The 15784-nt window shown below is 30.4% G+C and overlaps 1 protein-coding gene and 1 long non-coding RNA gene across 2 annotated transcripts; one reads left to right on the top strand and one right to left on the bottom strand.

Annotated features, from left to right (window-relative positions):
• The first annotated feature begins 1049 nt into the window (after positions 1 to 1049).
• LOC132951297 (uncharacterized) lies at positions 1050 to 6684 on the top strand. Its single transcript, XR_009665323.1, has 2 exons — positions 1050 to 1189; positions 5502 to 6684. It is a non-coding gene; the product is annotated as an uncharacterized LOC132951297 (long non-coding RNA).
• Positions 6685 to 14401: 7717 nt separating this feature from the next.
• LOC132951296 (uncharacterized) lies at positions 14402 to 15380 on the bottom strand. Its single transcript, XM_061023114.1, has one exon. It carries the CDS (start codon positions 15235 to 15237, stop codon positions 14548 to 14550), a length of 690 nt encoding a protein of 229 aa, XP_060879097.1. The 5' UTR covers positions 15238 to 15380; the 3' UTR covers positions 14402 to 14547.
• Between the last annotated feature and the right edge of the window lie 404 nt (positions 15381 to 15784).

The raw sequence follows: 15784 nt of genomic DNA, 5'->3' as shown, positions 1-15784 counted from the left end.
ATTTATCTCTCAAATAAGTCTCAAACACGAATTATTTATCACTTGAAGGGGCCAAAAAAAAATTCGAGTTATCGAGGTTCGACTGCATATTTAATCTTTTTTTTTATATGAGAGAGAAAAACGATTTAATACACACACGTGCAATAAATTATTATTTGATATCAAATATCAAAATACATGCGTAACGTGAATCCCTTGATAGGGGAATTCATCACTACCAATCGGTAATACCCCACGTATAAGTTTAGAGTCTAATATTATCCAGCTGTAGCTGGTGCATAGGAGGGAATACCATTCTGTGTTTATTTAGTCAGAGTATTAATAATAGTCACGATTGCAGTAGAGATGAGGAAAGTTATATTTTGGAACGCTTGAATGTGACGTATGTTTGAGTATTTAGCCGGGACCCAGATTTAAATACCATCATAATATGTACACATTGCTCTGCACGGGGTCGATGAGGGGCGGATCTAGGATTATTTTACTCCATGTATGGGGTGCTACGATTATTATTATTTCACGTGTTTATTATCGGACACAAAAATGATACACCTATACCTAATATAATTAATTGCTCACCGTGAACGGAAATAATGGTCAAATAACGTACCAACCACCACGCTCTAGCACCCCCGCTCAGTATACCCCGGTGTCTGGCCCGCCCGGTTTGTGACATTCAGAATTTTTTTCAAATCGTGCGGACGCTAGTCTACAAATATATTTTTGATCAGCAGCCACTTTACTGATTCTTTTCGTTTTCGTTTGTTTTGTCCATGAATAGATATCCAAAGGTTCGTCCAAGACTAGGGTGCCGGACGGTTCCCCGACGCGGTCGACGGGCGGTGACGTGAACAACAACGGTCCCACCAAGTGTATGAACGGTGCGTGCGGCGGTTACGGTCCATCGTCGGCCGGCGGCGGTGGAGGTGCCGGTGACAGTCCGGCCGCCCAACCGCGACGCGTCCAGGTCACCGCCAAAATCCTGTTCGGATCGGTGAACGCCATATCGACGATGAAGCAGAACGACAAGCTGCACAGGAAAAAATCACAATGACCGTCGTGCGCGCCTCTACAGCAACAGCGACGACCTGCGCACCGTCCGCCGCCACAGCCGCCGCAATGGGCCCAACAGCGGAGGCAGCATCACAGCGGCCCGCGACGCGGTTTCCGGCGGCGGGGCGAGCACGAGGTTTGATATTTTTCATTTGTCTATAAAATAATGACCGTAAATCTTCCAAGCATAATTTTTTTGCGCATATAAATATAATATTTTATACATTTTTCATAAGCATATCGTTTGCACACCTTCGAAATGTATATTGGGACCCGTACATTTCATGATTAGATGGTACGCGCGTCGCACCAAAATGCAGTCAGAATATTATTCTTAAAATCTAGTATTTATACGGAAAATCTCTGATCAATATTATTGGTATCGTTGACTTATTATTATTTTTTGGTTTCGACCAGTCCCTGTTGTGGTATACTTGCGCGTAAACTTACGTGGTTTTCGTCTCCCAAAACATATTAAGACGGCGTTTTGTATAGGCATTTTATGTACATCCGTGAGTTCCAATGACTCGTACTACAGCAAAAGTCACGTGCACGTAATAAATTGTGTGCTCCAAGAAAGCGAGTTATTCCACATTACATTTATTCCATTAAATTTTTTAATGTTCGCTAATTTCAGTCAAGGGATTTATCAATATTGAGATAGTTTTTTTCATAATTCGTGTGTATATTATTAGAAAATAAATAGACAGATTTTATCAGTGCGCACTCGGTTGAGTATTTGTTCTATAAATATTACAGACTTTTTCACTGTCAAAAATTCGCTGAAACTGAAAAAACCCACGCCAAATTAAATCTACAACAACAAAGAATACAATGGTGAATAAAAGTATAGTTTTCAGACCGATTAAATTATCAAAATATTAAATATAGTTTTCTTTTTCAAACCGATTAAAATATATACATTTCTTTTCGGGTTAGTTCACAACAAAATTGTTGTAACACAATAACTACTGTAATTATTTTGAGTGTTCAAAGCATATAGGCTGTATACGGAATACTATAATATTCTATTCGGTTTCCGCCTTAAATTAATATCAAAAAGATATAATTATTGTTAATTGCGAAAACTCAACGACGAGTTCCTCAGACCTTTAAACCTAATGTTATCTATATAGGTTAGGTACGAGCGTGCGCACACACACAAACACACACACACACATACACACGTACACAAAATAATTAATATACGCGTTTATCGGTATATTATATTGAATAACGATAGCGGTCGTTAAGAGAAAAATAAAAAATCGTTCTCAACGGGTCGGTATTACGAGTGAAAGGCAATTACGGCCACCTTTCCATCTATGCCGACGTGAAAATCTAACACGGGAAACCCACGGAAAACTCGTCGTCGTCTGCAGTCGCATTTACGATGTAATGTTATCCCGAACAACCGGATGATGGCGGGTCGTCTGTGGAAATAACAAGCGCACACGCGCATAATAGAAAGTTACTATATAATAATGTCACCGTTAAATGATTTTTAGATCATTTATATTTCGTGCGTACGTCCGCCACCCGTCGTCGTCATCATCGCCGCCGCCGCCGCCGTTAAAACGATTTGTACGCGCGCGCCGGTTAACGATTTCAACTTTCACGGCTCATTTGAATATTAATTTTAAAAAAAATCTCGCGAATGTCACGCCTCGCGAGATCGCATATCGCGCGCGGCGCCGGTCCGTTTGCCGCTTGCGGCTGCTGTATCTGGGAATATTATTATAACGCACTGTGGTACACAAAATGTATATATACGGTTATTATTTATTTGTCAACTGGAGCGTATATACTATATAGACACACGCGTGTCGCGTGCCTACCAACCTATCTACCTATACGTAAACACGGTTGCGGTGAGAGAAAGTCCGCCGAGTTTAAAAAATAAATAAAATTCCCACAGTAAACATACGTATCTCCTATAATATGACATAATCCGCCGAGGATGCAATGCTGCTTGACCGTTTCTCTTTCGCCTCCTGCGAGAAGAGAAGAGAATATGGATGTATACCATACACGTTACGCGGGTATACCTAATATATATTATATATACTATTTGTTAGAAATTTTAAGCTCACCCTCACGGCTCACATCTCATCCCAACACTCCCTATATAGGCACATGTGACTATACCTATAATACGGACCATACGCGTGATAAGAAATTAATACTCACGTTAAAAAAACGTGTCTTGACTCTCCATAATAATAATATAACTGCAGTTATTGTATATAACATATTTATAACAAATCGGAATATTATTCGTATCGGAGAATGGTCTTTGTAATGGTCATGCATACGTAGTCTATAATATGGTTCTAGTGCCCGCGGGTATCATCGATCCACAGCCAAGGGCTATAGATGTCTAGATTATAGACTTACCTATTATAATTACCATACCTATTATATTATAATTTTATGGTGAGCTTTTTATTTTTAAATACAGATTATATAGGTACATACTTATATTCAAATACGTCCCTATCAATATTTTAAGTATGATATTATAGTACCTATAGTGCAATTAATAATATTATATCTATTTATAATATAAATTATATAGTTATTGAAATTTTAAAATAATTTTTATCAATATTTTAATAATAGAAAAACATAAAAATTATGTTCGACTCAACTTTTCCATTGTTATTGGATTCCTAGAAATTATTAATTTCCGGATACGACGGGTGGATCAAAGATAAAAAAAACCATGTATTATATCCAAAAATAGACTATAAAATGTATTCCAATTTTTAAAATAATAACAAATCGTCACGAAGGAAAAAGAGCTATACAATAATAATTTTGCCTCATCAATCGAGAAATTACTTGGAGAGGGGTAAGGAATTATTTTAAAGGGCTGAGCTTTATTATCCATCACCGTATCTGCCTATGTTTCTGGCGTATAAACTATGAGGCGGGTACCGCGCACCTAACTATAATTATATGCGAAACGTATACGCACGTAAATCGTATAGAAATAGGACAAACATGCCCTCATTATTATTCGTAGACTCTGAACAATTTAATTATAAGTTACAAGTTTATAAGTATTATGTACACATTTACTAATTGTCATTAATATCGACCCACGTTTAATATGTTAATAATTATTATATGGACTTCTGCGACCAAATAACATTAATTATGTTCCAATAGTCGACGTTCAGTCGTTAATGGTAGAGTAGTTAGAACTTTTCCAATACTCGCAGTATATAAGACTTTTTTGGTAATGCATTAATGCCACATTAATGCTAGGTAGTGGGTGGCATAAACAATTATACTAAACATTAATTAACGAATGAATAGTGAATTTAATATAGTCCATTAGCCATTAGGTATCTTAAACATGTTTTAGTAGGTAACCGATGCTTGGTGCATCAAGTTTTTGTAAACCATTTTAAGTTGACCAATTTTGTATGCAACTGCAGTTAACATGTATAACACTATTAATATGTACAAGTGCGTATTTTCGTGCACGCAAAACCGTTTCAAACCGTCAAAATGTATAGTTTCCATTGAATTATGTGTCTCTATATTTACATAGGTACATAATATTATCATTGTATAGTGCTGCAGTACGCCAGTACCTATATATATATATATTAAACTCTATAAAAAACCATAACTCTAAGAAAACGTATAAAAGGTATTTGATTCTCATCTCGGCCGCGTTCAATTGACTTTCTCTACCAACAATATCTACCTACAATATTATGTTTGAGACACTAAGTCAACATATACTATATATATTTCACGTGATCTGTGCAGCAGTGGGTATACTGCAGCGCGCATGTGTGTAGGTATAGTGTTTGTTTAAGGTCCTTTGGGTTCACACGCACTATACATCATAATAAACTATCATAGTGAAATCAGAAGCGCGCGCTTTTTTAATGCTTACGCATTGGTGTGCACTGTGTGATATAATAATAAAAATAATAATATAATATTATATATATTCATTTTCTTTCTTCTCTTTCCCTCTCACACTCCTCTCTTCTTTTCGAGTCTTAACGGGTGTGAAATTTGACGTTTCACGATTTCTCTGCTTTCTTCCGTCATCGCTCGTTAAAACGAAAGACGACAAATAAGAAAATAATGAGTAAAAAAATGCGTATACGAAATTAGCATGTATATAAAACATCAGCGGGTGGGTTTGCCGTCGCATTCAGTCGTCACCATTCATCGACGCTGCGGCGGCGGCGGCAGCTGCTCAGTCAAGATTAGTTTATTGTCCTAATCATCACTTATAATAATAACAATAATTACCGGTTATTGGACGAAAATCCTAATTAAACTAAATAATAATATATCGATGACTGCAGCTGATACTGGTCACTGACTCGCGGTGTGCACTTTTTATAGTAGTTATTATAACAATTAATGTGTTTTGAATTTTGTAATTGTTGTTTAATGTTGATTTTGTTTTACAGTTTTGAAACGTCGTGGAAATCGCAACAGTCTCGCTTTCGCTGTACACTACCTTATTGTGGACCAAATGGGATTTTCATTTATTTTCAAAACAAACAAATCTCATTTTATTTCTTAATAAATAATTATTCGTATAATACAAATATATGATGTATATAATACGGACATCATATGAAGGTATGTAACATTTCACTCTTATATCGATTATCATCGATTTATATATGACGAGGTAGGTACTGCAGTTCTATATTATTTCGTGCAAAAAAATTTAGTCAACAACCACGATCTTTTTGATAGATAGTTCCACTACATTGTACATAACTTATTTATTCGATCAATATTTTTAGTTAATCAATTAATTAAGGTTTTACAGTTTAATACTAAATTATTTTAAATAAATATGTAATATGATATTTTACTATATTTAAACATACCTATATAATTTATATCAAAAACGCGTGTAACCTATAGTGTATATAGTGTATCTTATAGGTTACTTGCTAAAGTGCATTATTTTGTAGATAAATTATTGTTTTTTTTTTTTTAAACATGGCTGTGATAAAATAATTTTTTGCAATCCCTATACTTTTTCCCACCGGTTTTCATCTAAAATGTTGTTTGACAAAAATACCGCCGTGGGACTTTTGAAACTACAGGGCCGGCAAATTAACTTTTTGTAGAACAAAAAACACATAGTCGAAATTTTCAATTTATTGTTTTTCAATTCACTCTATACATAAACATATTACATACTACACTATATAATAGCCAGTATACTGTACTTATTTAATGTATACCTTTACTACTACGACATATGCAAACATACAACTTAACCATATTATACTAACAACAGCTATTTTTCATTGAACTGTATACAACTATAATATCGTGTATTATGAATACAAACATAATATGTGTAACTTTAACGTGTGCTTAATATACTTTTGTACATCAACAATACTAATCAATATATTACGAATCATGTGGATTTTTATTTTAAACAAAAACAGTATTTACTAACGTAACTGTACATAAACACATACATATTAACTCTACTGTATACGTACTTGCTGTATAAATAAATGTATATTTTTTAAACTTGTTGTGTTGAAGACTTTTAATACCTAATGAAATTTTTCTATAGGTATAATATTTACACAAATAAACTCAATATATTCATACCTATACGGTATACGTGACTTTATGACTATTATATTATATACCATTGTACTACTACTATATATACCTACTATTATTATCTTTTACTCCTACACATACTATATGATGTAAATAGTTTTACACAATCAATATTTAAAACCCTATTGTACCTACCAATTTAACTCTAAAATCTAAATACAACAAAACAAATGTAAGTCTCAATCTAAACATTCTAAACATATAATACCTATGGAATAACAATCTATATGAGTATATACTATATGACTATTGACTATATACCTACTTGAGTACTTGACGTACTTGACTACTACACACAAATTAAATTCAAATATATGACTTCACATTACTGCATAATATATATTACCTATATTATTATATGTAATAAACTAATAACTGTAATAATCAATCAAACAAAATTACAAATTATGTTATGGGTATATTTTATATGTTACAACCTATACCTACGACTTCAACCAGATCTATTTTGAAATCATGTACAGATAACGGACATTTTCACTCCTGACCACTCCTCACTACTTACATATATTTACATGCGCTTATTATATGTACCTATACCTATTACCAATAGCACCTGGATGATCTGCACAGCTGCATCTCATAATATTACATTTTAAATATTTTTGTATATTATATTATAATTGGTTTAAATTTTAAAACGCCCACAGTCCACAATGAATTATTATAATCGCAGTATTGCACACCACACTTTTAAAGCGTATTCGATGTACAGTAGGTATATCTCAAACCTCCAAAATTACCTATCGGCTTAGGTTCTTAGTGTCTTAAGTATCTTCATGAGAAAAGGGGAGATTTCAATTTGAAAAAAAATTATACTTCAAAATTAAAAATATCAAAAATGTCCATTATTAAATGATAAAAGTAAACTGAGCATGCTTGGTGAATCACCCTTTACATTATTCGCTACCTAATGAATGTTTTATAATTTTATACAGAGTAATAACAATATAATATATGTAGTTATAACGTTATGTCGTTATACATACATATAGTAATATAGAATTCGGTAGTTCATCTACACACGCATGTCAATGTTAATTTACTGACTTTGTAATTTCACTTTGGGCTTTCACTTAAATCCCAGTTCCCCCTTTCAACCGTGTATAGAACGCAAAAATGAAAACTTAGATAGAAAGTGGGTCGCAAGGTCATTAACATGTGCAAGTAGATTTCCACTTGAGCCATTTTTATCAATTTAAAGCGTACCTATATGGTATCATATACATTCATACATACTTAGTACATAATATACAAATAATATACATTTCACGTGTCTTACCTATTATAATATTACAATGGCTCCATTTTCTTTCACACATTGTCATATATTTCCTGTTTTGACTTTTCTATCACAAAGACGTAAGTATGATATTATGATGGCGGGCGTTATACATAAACTCATCCAAACGAGGGTGTCCATCGCCCTAATTATTGTGGTTGTCCATCCGAATCTCACACAAACGATTTGTGATTTTAGCAATTTCGTTCAAAAGAAAACCACTTTAATATGCACATTAACTTCATAATATTATTTAACAATTAAATATGATATCACTATATGCTAGCCTGTTTTTCTCCGTTCACCGCGCAGCCACCTAACGGAAAAATACAAACGTATAGGTATAATATTATGCCTTAATCTATACAAGACCAAACTACAAAAATGATTTAACTAATGCCCATTGACATAAGCAAAACGAAAACGACATATCGTATCCTCTTCATTATACATTTTAACAGTTACATCTACATTTGAACAACTTTTTTTACGACTAATACCGATGAGAATAAAAATTATATTTATGTATCATATTATCATTAAATATACAATGTATTATAATATACTGCAGGAGAAACTATTTGATTCTTTAAACACTAAACACTCATTATGTCGAAAAATATTAACGTTTTTGGAAATATAAAGTTGTCGCATCTGCAGGAAGTCATTAAACGAATTTTATTTCGAAACCGTTAATATTTTTTGAGTTGATTAATATGTTTACCGATGAAAGAATTTAAGAATCACTCTGTAAATTATTATGTATGTATATATAGTATACGTGGACACATGGACATGGGCACATGGCTACAAATATAACCTACATTTTACAACTTAAACAAAAACAGTAACATTACTATTTACTAATAAATAATAATATATAATATTATATTCAATATTGATATAATCCAAATAGCTTAATAAGTATAGTGTATACATACGTATTTAATATAGATATACTAAAATTTTAAATTATATTCATTATATATATATATATTAAATATAATAAAACTGCTGCTGTTTATAATCACTTTTAAATTAAATTAACAATTTACATAATATTGTGTCTAATAATGAAGAAAATATATCGATTTATTTTTCAGTTGTTATTATTATTGGTAGGTACCAGTACACAGATATAATGGTACTACATTTTTAAGTTTTCTATAAGCAATTTGAATTATATTTATATAGGTATAACTATTATTTAACTCGACAATAATTTGACATACAAATAAAAAAAACATATATGACACTCAAATTTATTAAATAACTTTATACTTAACAGAAATATCCAAATATAACAATTTATTATTATTTATTACTTACAAAATGCTAAGAATTCTAAAAATTAACAACCCGAACAAATAAATAAAATGAAACGTATCCTTAATATTTAGTTAAGTACCTACATAGGTGGAGTACGGGGGGGGGCTTACGGGGGCTTAGCCCCCCACTCACATTAATGTTAATAATGTTAGTCCCCCCCCTGAAATGTTCATGGATTTCCACCTATAGGTACCTACATAATATATACCTAAATACTATAATACCTACAGGTACCTTTAGTGACAAAAACCTATTTAGACGTAACATTTTAACTTAAGACTAACCTAACCGACGGAAAACGGTCAACACATTTACCCTATACTCTATATACATTATAAAAGTAATAAATACCTATGTACAAACAGGAAAAAGACTGCTTTTCAAAAAGTTTACCTATATACAAGTCAAGTATAACAAATCCATTAAGTATTTTTAATGTGTTCAAAATCTGCGAAAATGTATCATTAATTAAGTAGGTACCTAACAATTACATTTACAACTACTGAACGATTTCAACTATACACTCGTACTTTATTACACTAGACCATTGAACCAGTCTGTAAGAAGTAGACAAGTTTCTACCTAGGTAAGTACCACCTACCTACAACAAGTAGCAACAAACATCATCACGATTATTCATAATATCATACCATACAATAAATTATAAATTGTAAAGTGGGTACCTACCTACTAACTGATTACTACCTAGTACCTACCTACGACCTACCCAACAACCAACATAATAATATAATATTACCTATACTATTTACTAACCAGCCTACGCAGCAAGTACATACGTTCTATATAACTATATTATACCCATATTGACTTATATAGTTATACAAATGGTCAGTGTCGAATTATCAAGACGCGCTAAATAATAAAAACAAATACAAGCATTACAAGTTATAATATGTTTTAGAGCAATAATAATGTATGACAGAAATCTCGTCTATTACAGTTACATTTGTTATAGTTGTATTACTTAACTTACAGCTTACAACTTAAAAACATAACATTTGAAAAAGAAGGTATAGCTTATTTTAATAACATTATAAGGTACCTAGGTACCTATCATGTATTCATGTTATAGCTATAAGACATAAGCAATAACTTGTAGCAGACTTATAGAATCAAGTGATGACTTTATATACAAATATCAACACAACTGATGTTTTATTTTGTACTATATAAAATATACGTTACATTCTATATATATATATAGACTACAGACATAATATACATAGGTAGGTACGAGGTACCTAATAAGTAATGTTAATACACCTGAAAGTTGAATCCTACTACATTTATAACATACATCTGAACATTAATACCTATAAGGTATAGGTACTTAAATTAGAAAACTTCAGTGCATTATTTTGATTTTTTGATGAATAAAAGCATTTTTTTTGGTATTTTTAGGCCATTACATTCCCATAATCCCATCTCTAAATAGTTTTTTAATAACCAACTTAACTTAACATACTAAACCAACTTAACTTAACTTACTTAACCAACTTAATTTAACTATTACATTAATAATTAACATATATAGGTACAACTCAACTTAACGTCTGAACAACTAACAAGTTATACTTTTCTACAAATCAAAAACTTGTCCAAATCCAACTTAACATTTAACAATAACTATAAATTATAATGAACAATACCTATATATTAGATATAACTATAACATGTTTGACTATTATGTATTAACTATTAACTATTGATTTTTTATATAACTAAATTATACAAATCACAAATAACCAATACCAACTTAACAAATTTACCATAGGTACTAAAAAATTAATATTATTTAAAGTATTGCTTTTTAAATAACAACTTAAAAAAAATAAATACATAGTTTTACATAAATTGATATACCAACACATACAGGTTTATATTTTGATATATAAACACATACTTTATACGTACAAAAAAACATACATAGTGCACACATGATACCTATACATATCCATGCATGCATTGAAGCATACATACTATTACATATTATAATATATACATTATACATAGGTACCTACCTACAAATATGCATACATACATACATACATACATGCCTACACACAAATTAACATATATATATATAAGTACATGTATTAACGTAATATATATAGGCACCTACATACAGGCCTGTTTAGAAGTGGGGTCTCTGGGTCAAAGACCCTGGCCCCCTAAGACCAAATAATCATGAAGACCCCAAGTACTCATGCAAAAAAAAAATGAAATGAAATAAATAAAAATTATAACATACTGTGATAATATTAATGAACCATTGTTATGAACTACAAAGATTATATTATTTATATTATTATTTGTGATATGTACCTAGAGTTAAGATCCTGAAATAAATTTTAAATAAAAAAGGGGCCCCAAAATATCTTTGAATGGAACTGCGGGCTGCAGCTAAATACAAAAGTACATGTATTGATGCATATTATATTATAAACATACATACAAACATACTTACACACAAATATAATATATTCATACATACTTTATACATACATACATACATATTATACATATAATATACTTATAATTTTAACTTTTTCTTTCTTATTTTTTTTATGCTTATCAGCAATACTCACCAACTCTTCCCCGGACTTCCTGTTGGAATTACTTCGAGGGGAAATAGGTACTCTTAACTTGACTACTTGCTAGGTTACTATTTAGTACTTACTGACAATGAAAACACTAAATGATTTAGTTTAAACAATATATTTACATAGGTAATATAATATTATACAACTAACATGTCTACTAAATACTGATTCAAATGATATTTGTTCTATAAATCTCAGCTAGTATAGTATTACTTTGGGGCAAATACCAATAAAAATGATACATTGATTACAGAAATTTTAATTTTAATACTTTGACAAACTTTGAAGATAATAAAAACCATTTATATGTACCATTTTTTGGATAAAATTAAAAACTAGGTACCTACTTCAATTGTTAATACTCTCTGACAACGACCACCTTGACTATATTTACCTTTACGATATCACTACATCATAATAGTCTGTTAAAGGTTTTAAACAATAAACATACTACACAGTACCATCAACAATACTTTTTGAAACATGAACAATCTCTTTTTTTTTTGAACTGACAAAAATAACTAAATTACTAAACTAAACTAACTAAACGACGAAAACTAACTATAAAAAAATAAGTTACTAAACTAAACTAACTAAGTTTAAGCACTTTAAGCCCTACTGGTTAGTCGCTATTACCCTACCCTTTTTAACAACAACAACCTAACTTCATAAAACAACTAACAATGTATTATTACTAATATTTTATATTTAAACAATGTACATCTGATACAAACATTGATACCAATACTTTTACTATATACATTATACATACGTACAACAATACAAGTACAATACATCAATACATCAAGCTATAGGTACCTACTTAAATACCTAACTATAAACAAACATTCACTGACAAAATGCTGTGAATATAACGTATTTTAATATCAATCATGATTTGCACTTTTTATTTAATTATAAAACATTATGTTTAAATAAATTATGCATCACAAATAATAATATTACTTAAATTATGAAAAACAAAATATTAAAACGTACTTACCAATTTACCATTATGATTTTCAAAATTCATGAAACCACTGTAACTTATAATAACAAAAGCCTTGTGACTACCCATTGACATTAAGACACAAGTTGCCAACATAATTAACATTAACAATATTACCTCACAGTCAACACTTCTGTTTTAATTACCTACCTATCACAACATATAATTTTAATTTTAATTTGTTTATTAGACAGTTTTTTTCAAACAGTTATGTATATACGACCTACCTAACACAACTATAATGATGTACAATTTAATTCATATTTTTTTATGAAACAATTCCAATGCTGTAGGTACCCAATAATTTAGGGGCACATAATTTGTTCATTTTTTCAATAATAAAATATAATATAAATCATGTTATGGTTTATTATAAATGTGTGATGCTTAAATAAATATTTGTGCCTTGTGGGTATGACAAATTACACTTAGTTACAATTGGACATTGGTTATTTTACTGAAACATACGACGTATTTAATTGAACAATAACTAATCTAAAAACCTAACTTAAAGGTACTTAATTTTGTAAATATAATGAATAGATAATACATTTACATAATTGTAACAAAAATAATAAAATGTATTCTGACAACGAACAATACCTACTCAATAATGACCTACATACAATTACCAACAGACCAACTGATTTAACTAAACTTACATCTAAACATTTTACATTTTTTACTGCATAATTTAATACTATCATTATAATGTTTCCAACTCAACTTACTAATATTTTACAAATACGATTTAAATTGCTGGCTATTAATATTAAACAATTGATTTTTTTTACGAACTCCCTATACCAATTCTTTAAATTACAACAGACATTTTATTTTTGAATGTTTTACTGTTTTTCAAGATTGATTACATTGTTAAGTTTACTAGCAAAATACTAACAAAACATACTTAGTATTACTCAATGCATAGGTTGATATTTATTTAAATTGTATACCTACTATTTGCAAAACTTTTTACTACCTATTTTTAAATAAAAACCATTTGTTTTAAATGTAAAATTTATTTATAAGTTCAATTTGTAAGCAAATAAATATAATTATATAAACCCATATTATCTACCGATTCAAATTAAATTCTGATTTTACATTTAACATTTTACTATTTAAGTTTTATTGACTATTGTGAATTTTTATAAGTGTTATTCATAATATTATATTTAGTCTTTTTCACTTTCAGGGTATTATTGTTAAACATATAACTAACATTGACACCTAATATTATAATCATCTTAAGTAGAAATAAGATAAATACAAAATGGAAAATGGTGTGGCTTGTACCAACATTATGTTTTTTTTTTTTAATTATATCATGTATAACTTTATTGACCTTTTTACAATTTCTCATACCGAGGTCATATTTTTTGAAATTATTTATTATGCATTGTTATTTATTTAATGAAAATAAAAAAAAAAACATTCAAATTATGAATAAAATGATTTTAATTTATTTTAAAAATATTACATAATACTCACTAAATTTTATTCTTACATACAATAATTTTTAATTTGGTTTTAACATATCATAATTATAATTATATACATAGAAATATAGAATTGTGTATAAACATTTAATTTATTGACAATAGTGATTTTAATTTGTCATCCAAACACATTTCTAGTGCAGTAAATCCATCCTCATCTTGAATATTTTTGCTTGCACCCATGCTAACCAAATATTTGCATATCTCTTCATGACTACAAGATACAGCGTAATGTAAAGCTGTTTGGCCCGTATTATCTTGTAAATTGACATCAGCCGAATGATTTTCCACTAAAAATTTCAAAATTTCCAAATCTCCACGATCCGAAGCCCAGTGGATTGGTGCCATTCCCATACAATCATGAACATTTATGTTGCCTATAAAAGTCTTTATTTTATTTAAGTCCCCTTCTTTAACCCAATCACTAATGGTTTTTTCATTTTCTGACAGTGGTAGTTCATCATTGGCAAATGTACTTACTGTCACCCATCCAGTTTTTTCTGTTTCTATGTTTGGATTTATTGTCGTTACTAAATTTATGTATGATGTCATGGCTTCTTCTTTAGACATTGAACCCATTTCAGACCAGGCATACCATTTTTTACGACCTTTTAGATCATATATTGGAGGTTTTGGTTGAGTACATATACCTTCTATTGCTTGCTTATAAAACCCATACAATTTAAGCTGTGTGTCAACATCAGATAAATTAGACCCAGAAATAAAAGAGACAGCTTTATCAAACTGATCACATATTTTTTTAGAATTAAAATCCATTACTTAAACTATATTATATACTAATAGGTCTATTAAAAAAAAAAAACAGGAATTTTGCTAGTAAGAGACAATTATTGAATATCAGCTGTTTTAAGAACCAATGTTTGCCCGTCTAATTCATGTTTATCATTGTTTAAAACGCTTTCGTATCCACCTGTTGTAGAAAACTGAACGAATCCGTAGCCCTTCGACAAACCAGTAGAGTGGTCGAACAATACGTCTGCAGTAGCAACGTGGCCGAATGATGCAAAGTATTTACGGAGTTCTCGGCTGCTAACTGTCCACGGCAGATTCCCAACGAAAAATTTCGTCAATTTTGACATTTTATATTAAAAAATGTAATGAGAATGTTGAACGAACTTTGTAAATACTATTGTTACTTAAAAGAGCACGGTTTTTTTTTAACTAACTAAGGATTAAGCGAAAAACCGATGGTTGGATAGTGCAATGCGGCATGCGCCATATGCCCATTTTCACCTCTTTGGTGATAAGTGATAAGTGATAACAAAATTATAACATCAGCTGTTTGATGTTTCTAAAACGCAAA

This window comes from Metopolophium dirhodum, chromosome 8 (assembly GCF_019925205.1).
Source record: "Metopolophium dirhodum isolate CAU chromosome 8, ASM1992520v1, whole genome shotgun sequence".
Classification (NCBI taxonomy): Eukaryota; Metazoa; Arthropoda; class Insecta; order Hemiptera; family Aphididae; genus Metopolophium; species Metopolophium dirhodum.
This window is presented reverse-complemented; position numbering and strand designations above follow the sequence as displayed.